General features: G+C 37.6%; 1 protein-coding gene across 25 annotated transcripts in view; it reads right to left on the reverse strand.

Moving 5' to 3' along the window:
* RIMS2 (regulating synaptic membrane exocytosis 2) overlaps positions 1 to 27,778 on the reverse strand; it is a 450,137-nt gene that overhangs the window by 205,768 nt on the left and 216,591 nt on the right. For 15 of the 25 annotated variants that reach the window (XM_072034409.1, XM_072034398.1, XM_072034397.1 and 12 more), the window contains 4 exons: positions 8,830 to 8,897; positions 7,021 to 7,140; positions 5,947 to 6,046; positions 5,002 to 5,125 (listed from right to left, as the gene is read on the reverse strand). In XM_072034409.1, coding sequence (XP_071890510.1) covers positions 5,002 to 5,125; positions 5,947 to 6,046; positions 7,021 to 7,140; positions 8,830 to 8,897 — 412 coding nt within the window. Of the gene's footprint in view, positions 1 to 5,001; positions 5,126 to 5,946; positions 6,047 to 7,020; positions 7,141 to 8,488; positions 8,698 to 8,829; positions 8,898 to 27,778 lie in introns of all 25 variants that reach the window. The other 10 variants (XM_072034389.1, XM_072034391.1, XM_072034396.1 and 7 more) reach the window with 1 other exon arrangement.

Raw genomic sequence — 27,778 nt, forward strand, 5'->3', positions numbered from 1 at the left:
AAAGTTAAAAATCCTTGCAGTCATATATACCGTCTTATGCAATGAAAAAAATAAATAAATCTGCTATCTGTATAAAGACTTATCTAGTAAGTTTTTGGTATATGCATTCCAAACATTTTTCAAAACTCACTAGAAAAACAGCTGTACTAAGCACATTCAAGTACCTTTCCAAGTGAAGCGATGCTGCAGCACCCAGTGAATCAAGCAAATCAAAAGGCATACAACTGGAGTAACTGCCCACTAAGGAAAAATCACTGTCTCTTGTTACTAAGCAAAACGTGTCAGAAACTTTTAAGGGCTAGTGAAGAAGCAAATATTTAAGTTTGCATATTTTATATTTGTAGAATACAAAATTACTGATATTTGTAGACTATCAAGGTATGCAATACCTGGCTATCACTTCACTCAGAAATATGCTGCAGAATTTAACCTGTGATTTAAATTTTTTTAATGTACCTAAAACATAGAGACTCAAGTATTTCAAAGTAGTATGAGTAGTATTTCTGCAGGGAATTCTCACTGGGATAAATGGAAGGGAGGTGAAAATAGTTTTCAGCATCTCTCCTCATTTTAGGATATCTTCCATTGCAAGCAGATTACTGTAGAATAATTAATAAAACACAAGGCAACATACCTTCCAAATTCAGAACAGTATTAACTATGAAAATAAAATACAATTTAAAATAGGTATTTCTGATTATTAGAAAGCAGAAAAGAGAAAATTTCTTGTATATAAGAGATAGCCAGCTTACACAGAATACCAACATGGCCATCAATGTTTATTTTAAGATAACTAAGGGGGTAAATTGCATGCCAAAATGGTATGATCATATTTTTTAAAAAGATTTTTCCATTTTGTTTTCCGTTATCAGCTTAGTTTGTCATGTTCAGTTTCCGTAGAAGTCAGCCCATAATAAAATGAAGAACCAGTAATCATGTTTACTGAGAGTTGTTCTTGTTTTCAGAAGATCAGGATGTGACAAAGGGTTCTCTTTCTCAGCTAAGTTAATTGCCAGTCTGGAGATTTCTGGCATGCGTTAGTGTGATGCTGTAAGACTATCAAGAGACTCTGTAAGTAATAGGATATACTTCAAGGCAAAAGTGAAATCCTTCAAGTGGGCAGAAATTATTCTAATCAAAATAATTATCACTTCAGACATCTGGTAAATCTGTACTTTTAATGATTTTAAGCACGTTGAAAACTTATTCCCTGGGACAGAACACAGACCTACAGCATTACGCTTCTTTGGGCAAGCAAAAGATGTTCATTTCTACAGAGCATTTGATTATGACCAGAAATTTCCTAAACTAAGAAGGTAACATGGCATTTCCAGTTCATCAGCTCAAGTCTTATGAAAAATACTTAGAATCATAGAATCATAGAATATCCTGAGTTGGAAGGGACCCTTAAGGATCATCAAGTCCAACTCTTGACACCGCACAGGTCTACCCAAAAGTTCAGACCATGTGACTAAGCGCACAGTCCAATCTCTTCTTAAATTCAGTCAGGCTCGGTGCAGTGACCACTTCCCTGGGGAGCCTGTTCCAGTGTGCAACCACTCTCTCTGTGAAGAACACCCTCCTGATGTCAAGCCTAAACTTCCCCTGCCTCAGCTTAACCCCGTTCCCGCGGGTCCTGTCACTGGTGTTAATGGAGAAAAGGTCTCCTGCCTCTCGACACCCCCTTACGAGGAAGTTGTAGACTGCGATGAGGTCTCCCCTCAGCCTCCTCTTCTCCAGGCTGAACAGGCCCAGTGCCCTCAGCCGTTCCTCGTACGTCTTCCCCTCCAGGCCTTTCACCATCTTCGTAGCCCTCCTCTGGACACTCTCCAACAGTTTCATGTCCTTTTTATACTGTGGTGCCCAGAACTGCACACAGTACTCGAGGTGAGGCCGCACTAGCGCAGACTAGAGCGGGACAATCACCTCCCTCGACCTACTAGCGATGCCGTGCTTGATGCACCCCAGGATACCGTTGGCCCTCCTGGCTGCCAGGGCACACTGCTGGCTCATATTCAACTTGCTGTCTACCACGACCCCCAGATCCCTCTCTTCTAGGCTGCTCTCCAGCGTCTCATCGCCCAGTCTGTACGTGCAGCCAGGGTTTCTCCGTCCCAGGTGCAGGACCCGGCACTTGCTCTTATTGAACTTCATGCGGTTGGCGATCGCCCAGCTCTCCAACCTATCCAGATCCCTCTGCAAGGCCTTTCCACCCTCATTCGAGTCCACAACTCCTCCAAGTTTGGTGTCATCAGCAAACTTGCTCAAAATGCCTTCTATTCCTACATCCAGATCATTTATAAAAATATTGAAAAGTACCGGCCCTAAAATGGAGCCTTGAGGGACCCCACTAGTGACCGCCCGCCAGCCTGACGCAGCCCCATTCACCATAACCCTTTGGGCCCTGCCCGTTAGCCAATTGCTCACCCATCGTATGATGTTTTTATCTAGCTGTATGGTGCACATTTTGTCCAGTAGGATCCTATGGGAAACCGTGTCAAAAACTTTGCTGAAGTCCAAAAAAATCACATCAGCTGGTTTCCCTTGGTCCACCATACGGGTGATCTTATCATAAAAGGAAATCAGGTTAGTTAGGCAGGACCTACCCTTCACAAACCCATGCTGGCTGGGACCAATGACTGCTTTGTCCCCCAGGTGCGCCTCAATAAGTTCGAGAACCATCTTCTCCATGATTTTACCAGGCACTGACGTGAGACTGACAGGCCTGTAATTGCTAGGGTCTTCTTTCTGACCCTTCTTGAAAATTGGCACAACATTTGCCAGCTTCCAGTCTACCGGGACCTCTCCAGATTCCCAGGATCGTTGAAAAATAATTGAGAGAGGTTCCGCAATGACGTCTGCCAGCTCTTTCAGCACCCGGGGATGAATCCCATCCGGACCCATGGACTTGTAGGGATCCAGGTGGAGTAGCAACTATTATTTTGATATTAAATTAAATTATTATTTAATATTAAATATTATTTTGATATTGCTAATATCAAAATCCCCAAAGAGCAACATATATCTCATCAGAATCTTAAGTTCTCACCAACCTGCATATGACTAAAAGAAATAATATTTTGAGATATCCACAGTGTATTTCGCACTGAGGCTTCAGTTATAAACCCATTTCCCATTAGTAACTGGAGCTCTGAAGGTGAAGACCCCCTTTTATGTCCACTGCAAAAAGAAAGTGGGAATCCAGCACGCAGTAACTGTTTTAGTCACTACCTGGCTCAGTTCTTCACCCTGTGTGGCAAACAGTTAATGCTGAAGAAGGCGTCTTGAGAGCCTACACCACGTTCTTTAAGGAATTATAGATGATTTATAGCTCTAGTGACAGCAAGTGGAGCACATGGTAACATAATCAATAAAAGACATGATGATAAGGAAGGTAACAGGCAGTAAGTAGAAAAGCATAAGAAAGAATTGAGGAAGTTTCATACAGTCAAAGGAATGGAGAAAGAAATAAAAAAAAGTACTTTCAAGATGAGAGCAGTTCCTTGAAACTTTGATATAAACATCATAGTTGAAATACAATGAAAGATCTTACACTTACATGAAACAGATGTGAAACCTTCTCTTCTAAGACAGATTTTTTCTTGCAAGTTAGTCAGTCCCTCAGTATTACTATTACACCTAGAACTCCTAAGTTATGCAAAGATTTTTATGGATAAGACAAAAAGATACAGCCTTTGCCCTAAAGGGTTTGCAGTTCAGTATATACATAGATAACGTCTCATCTTACTGACAAAATAAAGCAATCTTTGTTTTTATCAAGTTCGTTAGAAAGTATCAAAGCAAATTATGTTCCTAATCATACTGCATCTTCTTTGAGTTAAATACACCAGATAATATACCTCATAGCTGAACCCATAACAAATTACCCTCACTGAAATTCCATCCTCACATTATCTGGCTCTAAATTTATATATTTTTTAGTACTTCTTAGTTCTCATTTGCTATGGTACTCATGCTTTCATATAAGAAAATTGTGAGCATCTTACACAAGGCATAAATATGTTAATATATAAATACATTGTAATAAATTCTGTGGGAGAAAAGAGAAAATTCTTAACAACTGTAAGCATCTTCAACTTCAGAGGTAAGTACCCCCTCTTCACAGCCCTGAAATGATCAGCCATAGAACTTTCAATGGAGAAGTAAAAGAAGGATGTGACTGTAGTTTGTAGGAACTTGAATAAAACAAACAGGTAAAGAAAGGCAAGTCTTCATAGAAGTGGAAACATTCATATAACAGAGTAGCTAGAAATGCCCTATTGGTTAGAAGAAAAAAAAAACAAAATACACACACATACACAAAAACACCTAAGTTTAGACATTGAGAGGTAGTTCTCAAAGTCAAGCAAACTGAAGAAAAAGGGTCACATAGTCTGTTTAAACGAGCATTCAACTTAGCTATTTATTCAGGTATGTTCTGTATTAGAAACCAAATATTAGTATATTTCAGAGATGAAGACGATGAAAACATCAAGTCATTACTTTCCAAGACATATTGGTTATGTCATTAGCATACCATATTTTGGGCAAAATAAACAGAGCTAACCATCAATTCATAGACCAAATATGTATACTTTACTATACATACTATATAAAAATGGAAATGGAAAAAAAGAATCAGGAGTCAAGTTACTAATAAAGAGTTGTGGCAATAAAGATTAATAGATAACAATAAAGATTAATAAGATGTGGCAATAAATCACAGATCCTTTATAGCCTGGACCACCAACTAAATAACCACAAAAGGTAACCTGTTTTCAAGCATATCACCAGATAATGCCCAGAACTCTCTAGAGAATACATGATTTCACTCCACCTCTTTTTACTTACCAGCATGACCTACCACTCTAACTACATTTTTGGTTTACATAGTCTTACATACAGTTTTACTGTTTACAATATTTATGAATCTGACATGATCTGCACTAGAAGTGAAATTTAACAATATTTTTATCACATTTAATACAAAAATGGACTTACCCAATTGGTCTTGAAACAACAAGCTCCACCTGTGGCTCAGGTTTGGACTCTAAAATGATGTTATATACCTCCTCAAAGGTGGCTCCTTGTAGTAGCCTTCCATTCCATTCTAATACTTCATCACCTATAATTTCGGTAATAACAGTCTGCTTAGTAAGTCTGCTGTGAACTTAATTGTGAACAATTTAAGCCATTTATTGTCATTTACTGAATTGTGAAACCTGTGTTGGCAAAAAGTTTGTGAGTCCTTCATACAGGAAAATCCTAAGTATTCAACTTTTTCTGCAGCTCTGCTCTGAATACCTAAGGTTCCATAAGGTTCAACAAAGCAATAACATCATCCACAGGATCGCTATTGAATTAGATACAGCTCTTACTTACAATGTTAGTTGTGGTTTAAAATAAAACCCAAGATGCTCTTTAGAGAATGCAGATCTTTAAAACAGCAGATCTCATCAGCTTGCTATTTTGAAGATTCATTTACCTCTAAAAGTTTAGTATTTAGTGTTCAGACAGTTCTTATGTTAACATTTAATATTTCTTGCACATACTCCAGTGCAGCAATCCATGGTTCACATGTTGGGATAGAACCAGATCCTAAAAATTTCTTGGCCAAGATGGTTTTCTTGGCACATTTGTGATATCTTGGCTTGGGTCTAAATAAAATATACTCCATAAGGTGACTGGGCAGGATGTCAGGGGAGTATTATTTTGAGTATGAAAACATCAATAAAAATGTGAAAACATAACTTTGAACAACATGAGATTTTATGTATTTCAAAAAAGCAGTAATGTCAGTAATAATCTAGTACATGAACATCAAGTTGAATTCTGCAGCAGCTCATCACAACTATTCAACATAATTTGACTTCTAATTAAGCTCACTTTCTTCTTATCACCTTTAGAAAAGAAACTCAGCATTACAGGTCTATAATGGATACATACCTGGTCTAAGATGCCCCACTGTATCAGCTAAGCTTCCTTTTTTAACTTTGGTGATAAATGCGCAGAGTCGACCTGATTCAGTCATCTTTCCTCCTACTACCTGTTTCAAAGAGGAATTATTTTCATAGCATGAAAAATTATTTAAATGACTTAACCATACAGGCAATAGAGAACAGAATTCAATGACTTTTCTGGTATTCAGGTAGCCCAGATAAGGCAGATACACTTGAAACAAACACCACAGAACACTGGCTATGGTAGGTTATGTTTATATAGCTATTCCAGCTACCTGAGTAATTTAAAGACAATGCAAATACAGAAAGTGAAGTACTTCAAGCTTTCACTGTACTATTTTTTACTGTACTGTATATTTCTGTAGTATAAATTGGCACCCCAAAAAAAGTACACTATGGTTCATTAGACTGCTTACTTCAATATTTTCAAGCTGTAAATAGATTTATTAATGTAACAGAGCCTACAACATTCACACAAAACATTGAATGTATCTAACAATTAATCAAATTCACTTTGTGATAATAAACAATGTACAAGTACTAATAATTTCCAGTCTTGTGCATTTAAGATGTAGCAAATCTATCAGAGGGGAAAAATTCTAGAAACAGCTCTTTACAGTGGTAGACTTTGCTCTGGATTAAAGAAGTGTCATTAACCTCCAGATGTCCCCCAGATCTTCAGAAAAGATTTATTTTTCACATTTCTTCCACCTTTTGCAGGACAGAAGTTATGCTGCAATGCTCAATACTCAAGAAAGTGGACAGGGTTCGGCTTGCCTAGCAAGGATGCAATTAGTATCTTGCAGAGCAGCCATTCTCAGCAAACTTGCGAAAACATGTCCAGTCTTTCTGTAAAATACAACTTTTTCAGAATGTCAGGGACCCTGTGAAATTCCTCTTAATAACATACAATGTCTTTATACATTATTTTTGAGATGAAGACATTATAGATACAGGTAGACTATGTATTATGAGAATTATGTATTATGAGTTCTTACATTACGAAGGTAGCTAGTTTAATTGAGAGTTTTAAGTAATTCCAAAATTATTCATTACCAACCTTCAATCCAAGCATTGCTCCCGAGTCTCTCGGCACACTTCCATCTTTCAGTCGTTTATTTAACAAAATCCGACCGATGAGACGGTCTCCATCTTTGGATGGTTGCCAAGTTACTGGATGCTATCATATGGTGTTAATGGAAAATACAGTGAATAGGATGTTAAAGAAAAATATGTCAGTAATGCTTTTCATTTCCTGATATATTTTAAAAATGCAGTGAAAGTGTTATGATTACACTAATATTTAATGTATCAGAATGACTGAAAACTGTGCTTGTAAAGATTTATTTGGACATGTAGTCCCTCACAGTATATTCCTAATATTTAGTAACATTATCTACTTTACTAACTCCAAATTATAAATATCTGTAATGATCTTTGCATCTTGATGAACAGACAGATACAGATAACTACGTATAGTTACCTACGCACAGGGACGACCACACAAGTACTGACAAAAACAACTGTCGAGGCCAATATCAAGAGTAACACTGAAAAGGCAAGTTTAACTCAAAAACTTGATGCAAGACACAGATTTCTTCTTTTTCCCCTATTCCAAGCACGTCAGTTTTCTCTAAGACTGACAAAATTTTTCTGTTTTTCTTTCTCTCATTAGTAATATATTAGAATTATAGAATATGTTAAAAATGACATTCATTGCTCTGCATTTAAAAGTTTCTTGGATTAATTACTGCACATACAGAGCATATGAACGTATTACTATTCCATTACTACACATGGGCACACGTTGTATGTTGGCATAACATAATTACTAAAATTTAAAATAATATTTTTATTTTGTGTAATCATAGCACTTTTTCACTGACAAATACTACTTCCATGCTCTATTTCATGCAAAACTAGCAGGCACAGACAAATTTGCTCCCATTACACGTAATAACTCGAAAATGACTGATCATAATCTCTACCAAACAAAACACACAAATAAAAATCACCAAAGCAGATGGCGAAGCCTTTAATGCTGCACAGTACTGCACAAAAAATGGCATGGCAACAAAACAAAAGAACAACCATGACAGTGAAAGGGAAAAAAGAAAAACAACTTTTCCGTGCAGAGAGACCCAATTTTCTCCCTTTTTCACCTGGGACTTAAACTATTAATTTAATTTCAGCCCCAGGAGTTTGAACATAGTAAATCAAATAAGCCAATCAGTAGAATCCTTGTTAATTACTTCACACTTGAAGGTAATACCATGATAGGCTATTATGCAACCAAGAACAATGTCTTGTTTTTTGTTTTTGTTTTTGTTTTTTCTTAGTCTGCCAAACCATAAAAGCTGCAAGCATGCAGAGAGTTTTCATTTGTTTTTCTTTTCTGCACCTTAGGAAATGCTACGTTGTCTCTAGAAACACCCTGTCTTTTACTTTGTGCACTATTTTAATGAGTGACAGAGAGCAAACAAAGACCAAATGAGCAGGTTAAAATGCAGGCTCCGTAATCTCAGTACCTTCTCGCTATGGCTATGTTCCTCGTTTAGAGTTGTGCTACTACACGTATCTACCCCAGAGTCTTTTATCTGAGGCTCAGACCATTCCAAGTCCTCTTCCAAAGAGTGGCCACCAAAGCACACCATTTTCTTTTGTCTCTCGGATAAGGTGTTAGAATCCGACAAAACTGCCTGCTCACTAGTTTTTCTTTTTCCCCTTTGACTGTCCCCTATAGATGTGGGATAAAAAAAAAAAAAAAAAAAAAAGGAAACAAAAAAAGAAAACATGCAAAGGTGTAAATAAAACAAAGGAAATGTGAAATGGTAAAAGAAACTAAATGGTAAGGCTCCACATGTCTCACCAAAGACATTGGGGATGCCTCACTGCTATGCCAAGACGTATGGTCCAACCAGTTGTAATCCATGTCTCCTGCGAGAATCAGACAGACAAGATAGTGCAGTAAAGGAAAGGTGAAAGAAAGGACAGAAAAAGATACAGTAAAATTGTAAAGACTGCTGGTTATCCTATCTGATTCACACCCTTCGCTAGAGGGACTTGGAAAACAATTCCAAGAAAAAGTTAAGATGCCAACAACCAAGTACGTGGCATATAAAATACAGTGAGGAAGTAGGTATGTTTGCTTGGGTATAGGTGTGCATATAGTTATGTACAGCGTAAACCATCACTGGTTGATGCTTTATATATAAATTTTTAACTGTTTGCATACAGTTAGCTACAGTAAATTAAATGAAAAGGCAAATTGCATTGTATTCATAACGATTTTCAGAAAGGAAAAAATTTGATTACAGGACAGGTTTTCATCATAAACTACAGAAACAGGTTTTGTTTCTTGTCTTAAGGAACAGACTTTGCTTTTCCATTACAAAATAGTATTCTTTCTGATCGCTTCCATAAAATACTTGAGCAATGGTATGGTATATTTAGCTGTACTGTAGATGATGTTTAAGATGTGTAAGAAAAACAAATATATAAGATATATTATAAAAAGCAGATCAACTTCACTTGAAATTCCCAGAGAAATGTCTACTGGTTAAATATCAGGGTGATACTTGTAAGTATAGGTACCTTGAAACTGAGAATAAACATTAGGATTCTAACAAGGGATATATGTCTTTGCATATTAGAGAATCCGAATTTGACATGTATGGCAGGCAGATGATAAGGAGAAAGGTTTAAAACACAGTCTTAAACAAAAAGCCTAAAAGCTGCTGTCCACAGGACTGGGGAGTGATTTGTGTGTTTTAATAAAGCATTAGCATTTGTGTAGGTACCTTAAATCATGAATTGTGCCCACGCACTTTGAATTATCAGTGTTCCTTTTTGTTTTTTTTACAATATTGTTACTACATGCTACATGAAAAAATATTTTGTTGCTGTGTGCGAGATACGATTAGGATATTGTGTGCAGGACCAAATGTTGGCTTTTGACCAAGAGAACACTAACCAGTGCAGTTCCGCTCTTAATACAGCCCACAAACAGCACTTTTCTATTTCCATTACCTCAGATCCTGCTTTGATATTGCTCAGCTACTTCCTCTGAAACTACACCAGAAGGTTTGTGAAATATAAGTACTAGGTCTAAGCACAGCCTGAAAATTTGTCTAGAAAACCTTGCAGAAATAATACGCAGATACAACCCCATAAAACTAAGCTACAAAAAGCTAATGGATGCTTTAGAAAAGTAAAATACAGTCTCCTCAAAAGGATTTACTACATACAATGAGCAATATGATTTTTTTTCCCACTTCTTTTCTCCTAATACATACAGTATGTCATCTGGAAACAAGATCAAGTCTCACTTCCATTTTAAAGAAGGACATGCATTGAATATCACGGTTTTCTTTTGAAACAGGCACTTCCAGTTTGAACTTAGTCCCTAACATTTTGCAGAAACAAGAAGCACGTTGGACATCCTTTCTTTTCAGAAAAGGAATGCTAAGGGACCTCATGAAACTATTCCAAAGCTTTAATTCATTCATATTTTCTAAGTAATAAATAGGCCTGCTGTAAAAGTGCAAACTATTTTTCTTGATTCTTTGAAGGGAAGGTAACATTTTAAATGGGAGCTTCTGATCAAAACCTATTCCTGGCAAGGAGCTTTCAGGGTTTTCTTACCTCCAACTCCACAAACGTTGCTTCAGGAGAACAAAGTGAAATCATCAGCGAGCACTTGAAGATCTACCCTTTACTGTACTAACACACATTTAGAGATATGGAGAGATACAGGGAGATGGAAAGAGCTCCAGTTTACACAATTGCCTAGTTTACAAATCCTGATTTTAAAATGTATTTTAAAAGTTAATCTTCACAGGATGACAGAGTGGCTGAGGCTGGCAGGGCCCTCTGGAGCCAGCCGGTGCCACCCGTGCCCAAGCAGGGACACCCAGAGCAGGGTGCCCAGCACCACGTCCAGGCGGCTGCTGAAGGGCTCCAAGGAGGAGACCCCACAGCCTCTGGGCAGCCTGTGCCAGGGCTCCGTCACCCGCACAGCACAGAAGGGCTCCTGGTGCTCAGGGGGAGCCTCCTGGGGGCCAGCTTGTACCCAGGGCCTCCTGTCCTGGATTTACAGACAGTGATGGGATCCCCTGGACCTCCTCTTCTCCAGGCTGAGCAGTCCCAGCTCTCAGCCTCTCCTCACAGGAGGGGTGCTCCAGGCCCTCCATCATCCTCACGGCCCTCTGCTGGACTCTCTCCAATATGTCCATGTCTCTCTTGTACTGGACACAGATCTCCAGGTGTGGCCTCACCAATGCTGAGTAGATGGAAAGTGGAATCTTAAGTGAGGAGAATTCATCTCATTACAGTAACGATGACTTCACTCTAACTACAGGAACGAAAGGCATGTGAGCCCATACTATTTCTTCCTAGCAGTTATTTTCTGTGTCATCAATACAATTTCTATACCCAAAACCACAGTCTGACTGAAAAGTTGTAATTTGGCTCCCTGTAATTTGCCACCTAATTCTAGGAGCAGAGCACTGAAATGAAATGGGCTGTATAAGCAGAATAGTTAAACCAGATCATTCTTACTAATTCTAATTCCTGCCTATTTCTGAGAAATGGTGTATTTTCATTGAAATTACTACATTTAAATGTAGGTATCTATTGTTAAGGAGTAAAAATCGACCACTGCAAATTACTGGCCCTGTTTTAAAGTTTTAAAATTGTCAGGAACAATCCTGACTATTACTTATATTCCAAAAGAAGCCAACAGAAGGGAATCCACAGGTGTAGTTATTACGTCCTCGCTGTTCTCCAGTGAACGTAGCACTTATCTACCCTTTATGAAATTCATCTGCATTCTTAATGTTCACACACACATTATTTGTAACCATTGAGCTTTGCCAGCTCTCCTATTCATGTTTTTTTCCCCTATAAATTAAACAGTTTTGCATGAACTTGTCAAGAGCTAGGATTCCTATCAAACTCAACTTTCACTTGTTTGTCTATGTAGGAAATAGGAAATAACTTGTTCAAATAGGAAAATAAGTTATTGAAAGGTTGACTCAAAGACTGAAAATAAATACCTTTCCAGTAACTGTACTTCACAGCAGAGATGTGCTATACGCATACAAGTTCATCCTATAGGTGTTTATAGGAGCAAATGTTGAGCAGTGCTGGGCTCTAACAGTCTGGGCTATGCACACCCACACTTGAAACGTACACACTGTCTTTTAGTTACATATAGAAACCATGGATTCTTTTTCTGTTTTTTTATTCTTTTAACTAAAGTTAACCAAAATAGTAAGACACATATGTTAATAGATACACATATACCTGAGTGATAACTTGTAATTTTTAAAACTTCCCATTCATACAGTAAAAATAAAATACGTTGATTATTTTCCTACAATAGAACTTCCAATTTTCTTGTTTCAGGAACAAAACAAAAAAAACTTACAGTAAGTCCTTTTATAACTTGTTAGAGAACTTCTTACAGCCGTCTTTCAAATACTGACTCTAGAGACCTCTAATTCTTTTACCTTAGTTTTGATTATTTATTGTATGGATCTGTACATCTGGATCAATGAGCCTATGTTCCTTTTACCATCAGTAGTGGGATGTAGAACTTTTTAAGGTGTGGTTCATTTGACCTGTTCTAGATGAGCACTTCCAGGTGCGATAAATCATACCTTCATCACATTCAAAATGTCTTATTTATCCTCTGCTATTTTTAAAGGAGGTTTCAATAACTCCTTCAGATGGTCGTCGTCTTTTCATTAGGAGGCTCCTACTACCCTAAGTTACAGTTTTGACACAGCCTCAACTATTTATTTATATATCCAAGAAAATACCAAAATAATCATAAAAAGGCCTCAGGACTCAAAGATCTAATGAAAGGCAAGTCAGCTGGACTGATTATATACAATCAGAAATGCCAAATATTTCTGTACCACAGCAGCAGCAATGTAGACTAAAAGGATCTCTGGACGATAGAAAACTTTTTGCTTCTGTGTTCAAGTGTTCAAACACAGGTCTCTGGCCCGTTGTAAGACTTCCACTTATTGAAAAAGTTTCCAAGTGTCCTCTCACTCATGTACCATATGGTGCATCCACCTACTATTATGTATCCAAGATTAGACCCACTTAGCCCACTCTGCCCAATGTATTAGATTAGCACGTAGAAATTACATTTATTTTGCAGCAATTTTGAAACTCTCTATCAAAGCCAGCCCTGAACCTACACCTGCACTAAGGAACAAATGCAGAATTGACACGGTTACCAGATTAAACCACTCCCAGTTCTTGCTCTACTATTTTGACTTTTTTTTTTTCCAGTCAAGATGTAGAAAGCTGTCTTTCTCTTTATTTTAGTTGTCTCACAATAAACACCGATTACTCTAAAATTAAAATGGTAAGAAAAAAACAACAACTTCATACCATTTGTCCAAAACTGTATCATTTTTTCCATTAGAATATGTAGCAACATTTCAAAAGAAATCATCATAGAAATTAGAAATGATAAAGCCACTGTAGTCTATGTAGATTTTTTTCCTTAACACTGCATTAAGAGTCAGCTAAATAACAGGTTTTAAATACTATAAAAAATAATCAAATGCACTCAAACTGTTATTAATAAAAATATTTAAACTAATAAAATATATACACAGGAAGACTGTCTGGAAGCCCAGTGGTGTATTACATTTCTGTAAGACTATAATTGCTTAGTACAATCACACTTTTTTAAGGTACAATGAATGACTTGATAAGATGCCTGGACATCATTTTTTTGGTGCATGTTCTATGAATATTAAAATCTTGACTGGGTAAAAGTTTTGTGAAATCTTGTAAAGTTAAAAGTAGTAAATTTAAGACATATTTTTTTTGTTTCTCTACAAGAAAAACTGTTAAACCATAATTTTACCATAACACAGACATTGAATCCTTAATTCTGACGATCAGAGAAAACACTTTATTTAAATATTTTAAATATTTCTTCCACAATAGCAGATGCTTCACTATTGAGACAATGGGGTTTTAGGATGTGCAGCAGAGATGACTCAGGAAAAATGTCACCTAGTTGATAAATTATATAAACTACAGTATCAAAGCCATCTTTCATGGAAAAAGGAACAAATATATTGCTAAGCATCATACAATCTCAGCTAGTGTCATTATAACAGCATGCAGATGCCTCAGGAGTTCAGGAGTGCAGCTGGATACAAGAACAGACATATGTGAGTTCTGCTCTTATTAATGTCACGGACAAACCAGGCTGGGAGAGAAACCACATCACTGACCTAGCCTTTCTCTATAAATGGCAGAAGGCTGAAGCCCTGTAAGCTTACAGGTTTCTAGGATATTTTGTTTTTACTGTCTTTAGCCTCTATAGCCAAAACCAAGCAGGCAAAGGAAAAGGTTTCCTTCTTCTTCCACATTTCCGCACGGGAACCTGCGGCAAAGCCCCATAGTGACGGGAACCTTGAATGGCAAAGTGTATTTAAAAAAAAAAAAAATTTTGGAAAATTGACATTCCCTTTCCATTTTACTGCTTGATTATGTATTTTTTTTTGCTTCTTAGAACAGCTTTCCCACCCAGAAATATGGCATTTAAGTATCTTTTAAAAACATCGAAAATTTGGATCTAAAACACACAGTACGTGTCTACTGCTTCTCGAGTTATTGGCTCCATTCATCTGTGTTATTTTATGTATCTGCTTTAAGGCTGACATGAATTGTAGCCAAATCTGTTTTTCTTCAATGACAAGAAAAGAAGTGAATGTGATTACCTTGGCTGTAGATGTAGATGTCTGTGGGAGTCTAAATTGAAGATGAAACCTCACCTCTGATGTATGGATCCACAGATTTATAGGACTGCTACATTTGATAAAGCGTCAAAAAAAAAAAAGTGATTTTCGTAACCCTGCATAACCTCCCTTGTTAATGACAAACAATAGGTGTACTCTTAAGGTCGTGTGGCCAAGAAGGAAAGGCATAAAAGAGAACCTACACAGTTAGAAGATCCTGAACAGCAGAGAGCTCCATCCCACAAAACAGGTAAGAGACTAATTGAGGCTGCGCACATACAGGTGGCAAGAATGACAACACAGAGTGCCTGAGGGCATTGACTAGAGGTACTGCCACAGAAAAAAAAATCTTCTCTGGTCTACAGAGAAAGGGTAGATAACACTCACGATAAAAATATGTATGTGCACTGTCACTCAGAAACAGCAGAATGTCTTCTGAGATGAATTTCTGAAAACATTCCTTATGATGGAAATGCTGGCAAACCCTTAAGCAAAGCAACTCTACATTTCTGTATAATACAGAAACGTACACGTTCTACCAACAAAGACCTTTTTTGAAGACATTCACTGACAATTTATATGCTTATGGATTATTTTATTACACCAGTTTGGGTTTTGGCAGTATTCTCCATGGGGCAGTCATTAAGAATTTAAAAATCTCTTGATTTCCCTTTTTTTTTTCCAAGTGAGGCTGTTTAGTGGAAGATGTCATTAAGAAAGAAGACACTGGTTCCATTCCATGAAAACGTAGCCTTGTTTCGGTTCTCTTTCTGAACTTGAGACTTAGAATCACTGTTGAGAAAAGTATACTTACTGGAAGTATTTTCTTAGGTATGTTTTGCCAGAAGGATTTAATACATGGGAAGGACTTTCTTCATATTTAGATTTTCCAAAACACAAGCTTAATTAACAGTCAAGTATCTTTTTATAAAGGTCTTTTCATGAAATAAATGGAAAGAAAGCGTATCAATACAGCATATACATCTGTAACGATGGACTGTCTACTTCCTGTAGAAAGCTGCTGCATATTAAAATTAGTGGGATGGAGCTTAACAAAAAAGTGAAAAAGAGAGAAACCTGAGAATTTCTTAACTTAAGTTTACACTCACCAGCCTCACACTGGAAGATGTGGCAGCACAGAGGCACACACTAGATGTCCTCGTACACTTACATCCATGCCTCTCAGAGGACACCAGGAGCGTGACCCGGTTTGTCACACCGTGGCCTCTGCCATGCAATGCAGGGCACTGAAACTCACACTCTGGGCCACCAAGGAAATGGGCTGGTGTGCTGAACAAGTCAAGTGAAACAGCCAGACATCTTATCCTGGGGACCCAGCCCGCCACTGCCAGTTGCTATCTACTTAATACTCAAATATTTTAGATTTGCACACCCCTGTTGTGTGTTCCCTGCTTGATTTCTATCAAGAGCAGGGAAAGCTGGAAGTAACAAAGAAAGACATCCTATGGGCATCTCTCTTGTGTTACTGTCTTCAAGATGTTGTCCTAGGAAGATGTTTACTCCAAATTACACTTCTGACCATTCTTGCAGCATTTTCACTTTCCCATTTCCTTCTCCTCTCTTTGTAGGATGCTTTGAGCTTATGCCAAATATTTCCAGGATAAGAAAATTCCTTCAGCAGAACACAAAGGGAAGTACACCGCAGAAAGCTTAGAAGAGACAGCAGCTCTAGGCAGTGCCCAGAAGTAAGCATTCAAAAGCAATTTACTATTTTATTATTCAGTCTAAATTTTCAATCCCTTCTTACAGGGCATGCGGTTTTCCATTTTCTTGCCTACTCACATCCACAACAACCACACTTATATTCATGGGCTGACCTCACACATCTTCCTTGCCTATCTGTCTTTGCCACGCATGCCTCCAACCCAATCTTCCAACTGACAGCTTCATTGCAAGTCCCTCCTTGAACAAGCATCAGCAATACCAGCTTGCCTATACCTGAACGAGAAACCCTTTGAAGGAGGAAAGTAGCACTACTAGTAATGCAGGGCAGAGTAAAAGCTATTAATATCATTAAATAATCCTGTATCTGGCCTTCATTTCAGCAGCCCTGTAACACGGAGGGCATTCCCATCACCTAGAAGTAGGCAGCCTGGTTAGCTGTGATAAATAAGCCTACCTCTCTTCACAGACCTGCCTACTGAAAGCTAACGAGCTCTCAGATTTAATGCACATGGATATTAACCGCTGTCTGCAAGGTTACGAAAAGCTGTGTTTTCCATCTGGCTGGCTCAGAAAATGGATCACCTCGGAAAATGACTGCTGGGGATGCACAGCTCTGTCATACAAGTGCAGAAGATCCGATGGTTCTGGGATGTGGTGGAGCTGCAGCACAAGCGGGAGCTCATCTGCACATGTTCAACAAATTCTTTCCTCCGATTTGAAATTAGATCAGGCACATTCAAGTGTCTTGCTGCCAACAGCAAGGCAACAGGAAAAGCTGCCAAGCCAGTTGGAAACTAGCCTTATAGCAACCTGGAAGAGAACCCGGCTTATAATTGGAGAACCACGAAAATTTGTGAGCAACAGCTGCAATGTTTAAGAAACAGTTTCAGGTCTTGTGTGCTCATGATACCTGTTTTCTGTTCGTTTTTTGTATTTGTTACTGATTACTTTACACTCACCAAAGGAGGCTTAGTTAAGCTTAAGAAATAAGTAGCTTCAGGAAAAATCTATTTAGCAATAGGAGACCATATTCTCTTACGCAGCTCACTTTGTGCTGGCATACCCTTTATCTCCATTTCCCCAAATAAACGCTCTTTTCACATCCTAAAGTTGTGACTTTGGCAAAATTATGCCTGACAGGCTGGCAGAGTAGCTCCAATAAGACTGCCTGGCATCTGGAAGTCTCAGGGGCACAGGATTTGCTGCACATGCACTGAATACTAAATATGAACCTATTTCTTCTTGGACGGTTTGGACAGACATATGAGCTCACTACCTTTCCAACGCAGTGCTTCACCAGATGCATATTTTTAATTCTTCCAGAAACAAACATCTACTGACAGGGAGTCTGTACCAATGTTTTCATGTTTTCATCAAATAATAAATCTGAGGCTACTAGAATAGCTGGAGCCAATGCAAGTAATAAAAACATATATTCACGTTCTCAACATGTATGCATGTACATGAACAGATCCCTCTAATATTTATTAGACAGTAAACTTTACAGAAAAGGTAATTCTTTGTAGAGTGCACTTATTTACTTTCAAGCTTTACAACTTTGATGTCAATATTAATTACTATAGAAAATAACAGTAAGCCACTCTGAATCAGTATATCCTAATTACTAAGCAAGACTCATAGTTACCAAGTCAAGCCAATAGAAGACCACGGCAGAAAGCAAGGGAATGGATTCTTTGTGAGATGTGATGTCAACTGGCAAACAATAACATAAACTTAGCATGTCAGTTGTACTCATGACAGAGCTGTATTAATTTAATCAAGAGAACAATCACCCATAAGTAAAACTGAAACATGCATGTCAGGAACAAAAGGGAAATCTTCTTAACTTAGTTTTAAGGAATCAAATATATTAAACCACAATAGCAGCCTACATTTTTATTTCCAAAGTCACATAGAGATAACGCTAATGAAAGGAGACACTACTAACATAGAGATGCCTCCTACTATAGGGACATCATTATCTATAATCAATTTCCATCAACGACCTAACAGCCTTCCATATATTAAGATTGAAGATCAGCTAGTTGCTTCATTGATCACATCTTTTTCCCTTCTCTCTACTTCTTCCAGTCAGGATCCATGATATTTTGCTACCAAACAGTGCTATTGAGAAATATTCGTGATTTGCAATACAAGATAACCAATGACCAAAGAATGCATCTGTGTGTATCTAATAACATAACAAAATAGAGAGACATAACTATAAAATACCATTTACAAAATCAAAATAATTACAATTTTGATGATAAACAAGCTTGTAAAATCTTGTAAAACAATTATCTAAGTTCCTGTTCACCATTGCCTTTTTCTGTTCAGTTACTAGGTTTTGTTTGGATGGGAAGAAATCCCCCACTTTTACCCTTGGATATATCTGTTTTCCTAGAAGGACAGCTGGAGAGAAAGGAGGAAAAGGTCTACTTCACAGAATCACAGAATTTCTAGGTTGGAAGAGACCTCAAGATCATCGAGTCCAACCTCTGACCTAACGCTAACAGTCCCCACTAAACCATATCCCTAAGCTCTACATCTAAACGTCTTTTAAAGACTTCCAGGGATGGTGACTCCACCACTTCCCTGGGCAGCCTGTTCCAATGTCTAACAACCCTTTCAGTAAAGAAGTTCTTCCTAACATCCAACCTAAAACTCCCCTGGCTCAACTTTAGCCCATTCCCCCTCGTCCTGTCACCAGGCACGGGGGAGAACAGGCCAACCCCCACCTCACTACAGCCTCCTTTAAGGTATCTGTAGAGAGCAATAAGGTCACCCTTGAGCCTTCCCAGTTTTGAGTGTAGTATTCCCAGTGACTTATGACAAGCTCTGAGACAGCACAGAAATGGACTCAAAACTCATTCTAAATATCTTGATCACTAATGAGGAAACATAGATTTTAGAACAGAAATATGAATAATCTTAAAAGCAAACATTTCCATATTCTGTACTTGAATAACTAGGCATTTTGAATACCAAAGCACCACTTGGGAGTTAGGATAACTTATTTCCTTGTCTGTAATTGTCAATTTGCATTATGCAGAAAGGCACTGGTAATTTTTGAAATTCTACCTAACAATCAAGAGAGAATGACTCGTGTAGTAGATACATCACTAGTTTAATATTCAACTGTTCTCTCTAAAACTACCTGAAAAGGAGTTTGCAGCGAGGTGATTGTAGTGAGTTGATAGTTTGTGAGGCCTGAAATTCCTCCAGGGGAGGTTTATATTGGATATCCAGAAGGATTTCTTCACAGAAAGGGTGATTAAGCATTGCAACGGGCTGCCCAGGAATGTGGTGGAGTCCCAACCCCTGGAGGTGTTTAAGAGATGTGTGGATGTGGTGCTTTAGGGACATGGTTTAGTGGTGGACTTGGTAGTGTTAGGTGATGGCTGGACTTGATGATCTTAAAGGTCTTCTCCAACCAAAAAGATTGTATAGTATAATACTGTGATTCACAACCAGGAAATACAGCATTTCAATACCAATCACAGCAGTTCCTTTCCTTCTGAAAAGCTGATGTAACATTTCACAGGCGGCATACTAATAACAGCCTTTCTGATTGTGTAAACAAGTATAATTTTTAATTAACTCAAGCTGCTAGCTTCTCAAAACTGCTTATAAAACTGCAGCAGACATGACATAGTCTCACATCACTGTTGAGATGATTTGGTTTGAGAAACAAGAGATAATTCACAGCAGTAAATCCAAAGCATCTCATCCATCCCTGGCAGCACACAAGCCATGAACTGTCTAGAAACATGCAGTGCAACTGCTGATTCAGTAAGCAGGAGTGGCAGCAAAAAAAAATCAATGCAAGATGATTTTTCATCACCTTGACACCACAATAAAAGCCTCTGTAAGCCAGTAATTGGATCATTAATTATTGATCTCCCCCTTAATAGCCACCATGAAGAACGTTATTTGGTATATATAAAAACACCTATTGCTTCAAGTTTGGTTTAACAAGTTATTTTTGTCAAACCACTTTCTTTCAAGGAAATTAATTACCTGCTGTGGAGGAAGAGTAAACCTAAAAATGAAAGTCCAGTGGATTCCAGAAGTAACAATCATTATGAGCTGTCTTCATACTTTCTGTGCACAGGTTTGACAGGATGATTCTATATCAGGAAATTAGTTAAGTGCAATGATCTGTTGTGCTTGGTTTACAATTTAAAAAAATGTGCAAAAAATAAAATATCAATGAGTTAGCCTGTTTGTCTTTTAAGTCAGGCTAACAAGACAGGCCTAAGACAAACTCCATATATGTTTATATAAATGCATGTATATGTGCACACACATAGATGCCTCTTATATTACAAGGAAGGGCAGGTAGCAAAATTAAATATTCAGAAAGTAAGAATGATATGAGTCTTAGTTTGGCCTGGAGCCTTAATTTAGTCCCTATACAAACATAATGTAAAATCTTTAACAACACAATGGTGAAAACTCCTCCTCATCCCCGAGGACCACTCTCTTCTGTGCACAGAACACAGGGTATAGGTTAAATAACTAGTCAATATTCCCATTTCTTCAACTAATTACCCTTTTCATTAGTTACTGAACATAATCTAAATACAAAATTATTTGTCTCTTGACAGTGTTTCACTGTGCTCTCAGAGTGTGCTGGTTCTGTGGGAGTCAGGGTTAAATTCAAGGAATTTTTCATTAAGGCAGACCTTAATGAAACAAGGTGGATGCTACAATTAACCTCTTCTGAAATGATTTGTTGGCATACGGACATAAAAGCGGAAACTGTCAAATGTCCCAAACAATTTTCAGTGCCAAACTTGAGAAATACAGGAACTGAATTTTCTTCAACAATTTTTAGAGTTGTAGTACTGCCTTTTCCCAGCTACTCAGTAAACAACAATAACTTACTTACAAAAATCTACTTTCCAAAAATACCATTTGATTTTATTATATGATTAAAACAAAAATTTTCCTCTTCCAAACATCTGCCCAGTACTGCCCATGTCTAAATAAGCAAACTGGATGGAAAAGTCCTTTGTATGGAAAATGTACAAGGATGTTCTTCAAAGTAAACCAATACAGTCAGTAAAATGTGGGGATATGAGAGCAAGATTGTTAAAGTTGTATCTATAGATATACCTATATTCATATTCCAGAACTAATTTTGAATCCTAATGATTAAAGTAGATTTCTTAATTGCAGTTTTCAGTGTCTTTGTCATTTCAAAATGATGCAGAACAATGGGAGAAGCCTCCATGAAAGAATAGTTGGTTGATGTTAGCTCTGTAATTACTTCATTTAGCTGAATACATAAATAAGCATGTTGCTCAGGGACTTCTCAGCAGTCAACAAGAACCACTCCCATAATTATAGCCTTCATGGTAGTTTAAGCCATAATAAAGGTTACATAAGCAATTTAATCTCATTTTCCTCTTTTTTATATGATCCAAAAATATATCTACCAAGGCTCAGTGTTTCTAGAATGAGTTATTAGCAAAAGGTTATTATTTTTCCCCGCTATTTAAAGAAAATTCCTGCACATCCCTTACTTAGCTTTGAATTTCTGGAAAGTTGAGGTGTGAGGAGAAAAAAAAAAGTCATACTATGTGGTGCCTGTAGAAACAGCAGGAAATTTCACCTCATAAAGTTGGACCAGATTCTATGTGACAAAGACCTTCATTACATGAAGTGGTCCCTCAGCCAGTGTAACTTGCCTAGCTCATAGCAGAGGAGTTTTACAGAAGCAGACAAATAGCTTAGGTGAGCCCGGACCATCAATCTCTTCTCCAGGTAGAAGTATATTTCCAGAATAGAAATTGCCTGTTTCTGATATAAACACTGAAATAACACAGCTCCAAATGAAGTCAATACCTTGTTCTTGCTACAAATGTGCAATGCACAACAATAACAAAAAATTAAGTTTGAAAAGGCCACCAAGTGACTTCAGACAGAATTTTGTAAGAAGCGTGGTGCAGCCATTTTCAAGACACCCTCTTCTCCCTTGTGTCAGCTGTTCATTTCCTTGGGCACACACCTTACTCCCCAATATAGTCAAACCAGACTAGCATAACCCCCCAAATAAAAGGCTTTTCCCATTCACCTTGTTCTCCAAACTACATTTATCTTCAGATAAACTGCTTTTGTTCTAACCCACTACTAAGGAACACGGCTAGCAGCAAAGGCATCATCTTCCCTCCCTGGCCTGTGCCCTTCGGAGACCTGTGCTCACAGGCTGCTCGCTCACCTCAGAGAACTGAAAGCCTGTGATGGGGAAACAGGACAAGAAATATGAAAATTACGTAAACAGGTTTCTTTTTATTTTTACATTAAAAGTATCAGAAATCTTACAGATACAGCCAGTTGACCTATAAACATCGGAAGGATCATTCCCCTCGCTTAAAGCTGGCAGCGAGCACTTGGAAATACACCCATTAGTCCCTTAATCGACTGCTCAACAATTTTTCTTAGATCTCCCCAAAACACTCTTCTTTTCTGCCTGGGTCTGCCCAGCACAGGGAAAATACCATAAAGCATCTTTGCTGTGCTGAGAACTGCAGTTCTTGCCCAAGTCAAGGTTTTATGAAAAAGCAACCGGGAATCCTGTAACCTGCTAAATTTACAACATTAAGAATATTGTATTACCTGACTGACATGGAAAAAATAAATAAATAAATAAATAAAATCTGTTAAAATCTTAACAGTTTTGGTTTATTGTGCTTAGAAATAATCTAGAACTCAGTACTCTTTACTTGATGCTTACTCTTATGCATCAAATTGGGAATGTTTGCATCTATCAAAAGGAAGAAAATAGCTTAAAAGACCATCTTGATTAACAATATTGTGAATATAATGACGCAATTAACAGCTATTACCATATACTTCATAATGGGCTGTGATTTGTAATTTGTGTTTCTAGAACCGATTTTTTGAAACAAAGATGTACCAAAGGTTTTTGCAAATGCAGGACTGGCTATGTTCATAGCTATACTGCTGTAAACAACACAAGCAGTTAATGACTTTTTAGGGTGACATTGCTGTTGCTGCCTATTTTTTTTTTAGATCATCCTCTGTCAAATCCGATAGAGAACTGGCAAGTATGACATGCTTTGGGAATAGCAACTTTGGCAAACTACATATCTCAACTGAAGCAGTTATGAAATTTAACTGCTTCTCTGCCATGGTTCAGTGTCTTTTCTTTCCTTTTATTTGTTGCTTTCAGATGAGATTGTATGCAAAAAGGGCTTCCACATTTCATTTATGACTGTTGTCTTAAGATTAGTCTCCTATAATTTTGTTTGTTTTTCCAATTCTTTTATAAGCCAAGTATAGGAAGCGATGTGATATTTCTTTTAGTAAAGTCAGAAGCAACAAGGGTTGATAACACAAAGATCCCTTACTCCTTATTTTTATTTATTTCCAGATGTGAGAATGTCCCAGTAAGGGGCAGGTAAAAAACTTACTGCACGTTTTCCTTAATCCCAGGTGCACACACCAGCAACTTAGTAGGAGTTTGCCTATTCTTAGAGGGAATAGAGGGAGTTCAGCTTTCATACTAATTCTCTGTGGCCCTGAACGAGATGGAGGAATCATTCAAGGCAACAGATTGCTGTGAGCTGTGAGCTATGTGTTACCAATCTGTGGTGTAGCAGAAGACCAAGGTGACCACTGACTTCATCTTGACAGCACAGGTACACTGAGGAATGGGAGCGATCTCATCCTTGAGAGGCTTAATGAAACAGCTGACTCTGCAAGATTCATGCACTGTTTCCTTTCTATGTGAGCTGTCTATTCCGGTAATAAATTGTTTCAGAGAAGTTGTGTAACCATCAAACAGGGTATGTCTGATGTCAAGACTCTGCAGTTCTTTCCCTCGTGCCCATCAGGAGACCTAGCGGGCAGAGACAGCACAAGCAAGTACAAGTGTGGTTTGTTCTTCTCAGGCACAGTGTGACAAAGGGATAGATATAGAGCTACAGAGATCTGATAGAGACTCAGATATTCCACACTGGAGACTTCAGGCCCTGTTCCCAGCTCTTGCCTTTTACAACGTCTTGGTTACTTAAGCTGCTAGAAGAGAGAAATCATAAGAAGAGATTTAAGAGAGCTTTGAACACAGTAAAAGGGGTATGAAGTCAATGTACAGGAGTGAATAAATGCTACTAGCATTAATAGGAGGGAGTCAAACAGGCATCACAGTGTGAGAATTTAGATTTTGATTTTTGCAAACTCTTTTATGACCTAGTGTGGAGCAAAGGAAAAAGACGAGCACACAGAAGTCAGGAAAGCGAGCCAGGGGACAGGAGGGAACTGAACTGAATTCAGGGAAAAAATAGATCTATTGCTTTGCTTAAATGCTTTGTGTCTGAAAAGACCAACTCACTTCAATCGAAATTTTGGCTAGTAACCCCCAACTGAAACCTAACAATTACAACCAAGGTTAACTGAAATGTGAATCTTCACTTGTTCCCGTAACAGTAATGAGCAACGAGCTTGAAATGCAAGGCACCTGAATGCTAAGCTTTGTTCTGACAGTGATCCATTGATTTCCAGTCTGTAAAATCGAGATATTAAAGCTCTCTTCCACCTATGGAGATAAATGAATGAATGTGAGCTACTCAAGCACTACTGTGATGAGCATGCTGCAAAGAGCCATTAAAAAAAAAAAAAAAAGAAAGAAAGAAAAAGAAAAAAAAAGAAGTACAGCTGCAATAATTCAGGCTCTTTCAATAAGAATTAGAAGAATAAATATCTGCCTTGTTTCTCCAGATAACATTCATTCCCTACAATGAAAAAGGCAGATGCTGCTGAAAAAAAAAAAAAAAAAAAAAAAAAAAAAGACAATAGAGTAATCCAATTACAGATATCGGTACAAAGAAAATATTTAAGGAATAAAAAATACAGCTGACCATGCAACCTGGTTACTGACATTTCTGGTTCAGAACGCTTGATTCTGAAACACAGCAATGTCAGATGCAGACACCAGCTCTAGGGAAGAAGTAACCAGGGATGGGCTCTGATTCTGGGCACAAAGGTACAAATATCTTCTCACAGGTGAACACGCAGGGTTGAGACTCCTCAGGCTGGTATGCAGGAGTTTATTTTGTCACATGCTGAATTGAGATTCAAAAGCGACCTTAATGTTTCACACTAGCAATTTTACAAAGCTCCTATTTACAGTTCTTATTTGTTTTTGAGTTAAATCACGTTCCAGAAGTGCAATTAGGAAAACAGAAAGAGATGACATTAAAACATAGCCTACTTCAGCTATTTCCACCATACAGTAAAAATGGATTTAAATTAAATTTTGTCAGCCAATGTGTTAATAATATGAACAAAATTAATCTACTTACAGCTGTGATATTTGGGAGTATACATACTCATTTTTAACTCATTTGGGGTATTACTTATCTCAATATTCACAAATGTTCATTGTACCTTAGTAGGAACCATGTTAATCTATTTAATTGCATCAGGATACTGTTCTCAATCTCTTTTTGAAATCAGCCAGAATGTTGTCAGCTGGCATTGAAAATACAAATGAAAGCAAGAATCTGGTCAGCATTTTTCAAGTTATATACATACGGTATTTTTTAACCTTTGGCTTAGGAAAATACTTATTTTTTCTTTATATAAATATATCCTTTTTAAATGCATATGTTGATGGGGTTTATTTTTTTATTTTATTTCCAGCTAACATCACAGAAGTAAGGATATGAAAGATATGGAAGTATCATCATTGATTAAATTAAATAAATATTCTAAGTATAACCATGGACATATTTTTGTTGGATAGAGAGGAAAAACATGTTTCTTCAAATGTCCACAACACTCTCATTTTGGAGATTATAAAATACTATAAAAATAAGTATACCTCACTTTCATCTGTCAAGAGTAATTATTTTTGTAGTTTCAAAAAAAATACGCCTTGGGTAACTAATGTCACATGGCTTACACTAAGCTGAAATGTGTGAAACAGCATTGTTACAAAAGCCTTATGCTAATATTCACAAACCTTTTGGTCTTTTTATATCCAGATAATGTTGCAGACAATTTTGTAAGTAGATAATTGAAATTCTTCCATAATTTCATTGTAAAAAAGCTCTGCTTAAAGTAAAACAAACAAACAAACAAAAAAAACACTTTTTTTTTCAGATATTGAATACAGCTTTGTTACAAAGTTTATCAAGTGTGTTTTTATTATTTAAATATTCCACACATGATGCAAGTAAGTCCCCAGCCTGTTTCTCATTAGAACTTTCTGAAAAATCTACACTGTATTGTGCAACTTATGGAGAACATAACACAATGGATAAGGAAAAATGATTTCTCAGATTCGTTATTACTATCAACAGTCACCATTTAAAAAAATAACCACACTCTTTCAATAGTTATTCCTAGAAACTGATTTCATGTAGTTTGTATTACCATCTTATTTCCTATTATTAGCTACCAGAAGAATATGGGGTAAGTTATAAGCCAGTTCTCTGAATTCCTAGATTTGATCATGCATTAGCATTAAACTTACTGAAAAAGATAACCATAATCCATAGAAATGCCTCCAAAGGAAAGAGAAATTTTCAGCTGACTTATGAATTCATGACTTGCATACTCTGCCCTTTGCTCTGCCACGTTCATTATTCATGACTGAGGAGCATGGATACCAGCGCACATTAACATTTCAAATTGAAAAGCGCACTCACTTTTTTGTATGCTGAAGTATTTTTCAACTACGGGCAAAAAGTATTTTCATGCATATGCTAAAACACTTCTCTAAAGTAAGTTCCATATTTTAATGAAGAGCTTCCCAGAAGCCAAAAGTAAATACCACATACACTTCCCAGGCTGGATTACCACTCTCAATTGCTGGTATTTTTCAGCCATTTTATTTGCAGTGTTGTAAATGTTTAACTAGGATGCTGGGCAAAAGAAATCAAACAGCTAATTTCTTAGGAACTGGCATCAACTCTCACATAGCTCTTATTTTCAAAACACAAACTTCAGCAAACAAAACACTAGAAAGAGGCCAAGGTCCCAGGCAAAAAGCCAATGTTACCAAACACCACCACAACTAGAAGGAAGATTTCCAGTCACTGCTCATCTGAAAGGGACTACAAAAATGTGGAACTCCACGCTGAACTCTAGAGGATTTCTGGATGAAACCTGCCCACATTATGATGTTAATTGGTAGTTCTCAAGACGGATTTCACCATAAAGACAACCTGCATCCTCAGAGCCTTTCCAGGCTTGCACGTGTCCAAAACCAAACTCTGCCAGCAGAACTTTGCTGGTGCTTGGGAAGCAGAAATGAGCCGGCACATCCTCCCAGCCCCCTGGGGCACCTGCAAGCAGTTCAGCAAAAACCAGCTCAGCAGA

The sequence above is a fragment of the Anas platyrhynchos genome, chromosome 2 (assembly GCF_047663525.1).
Source record: "Anas platyrhynchos isolate ZD024472 breed Pekin duck chromosome 2, IASCAAS_PekinDuck_T2T, whole genome shotgun sequence".
In the NCBI taxonomy this organism is placed as follows: Eukaryota; Metazoa; Chordata; class Aves; order Anseriformes; family Anatidae; genus Anas; species Anas platyrhynchos.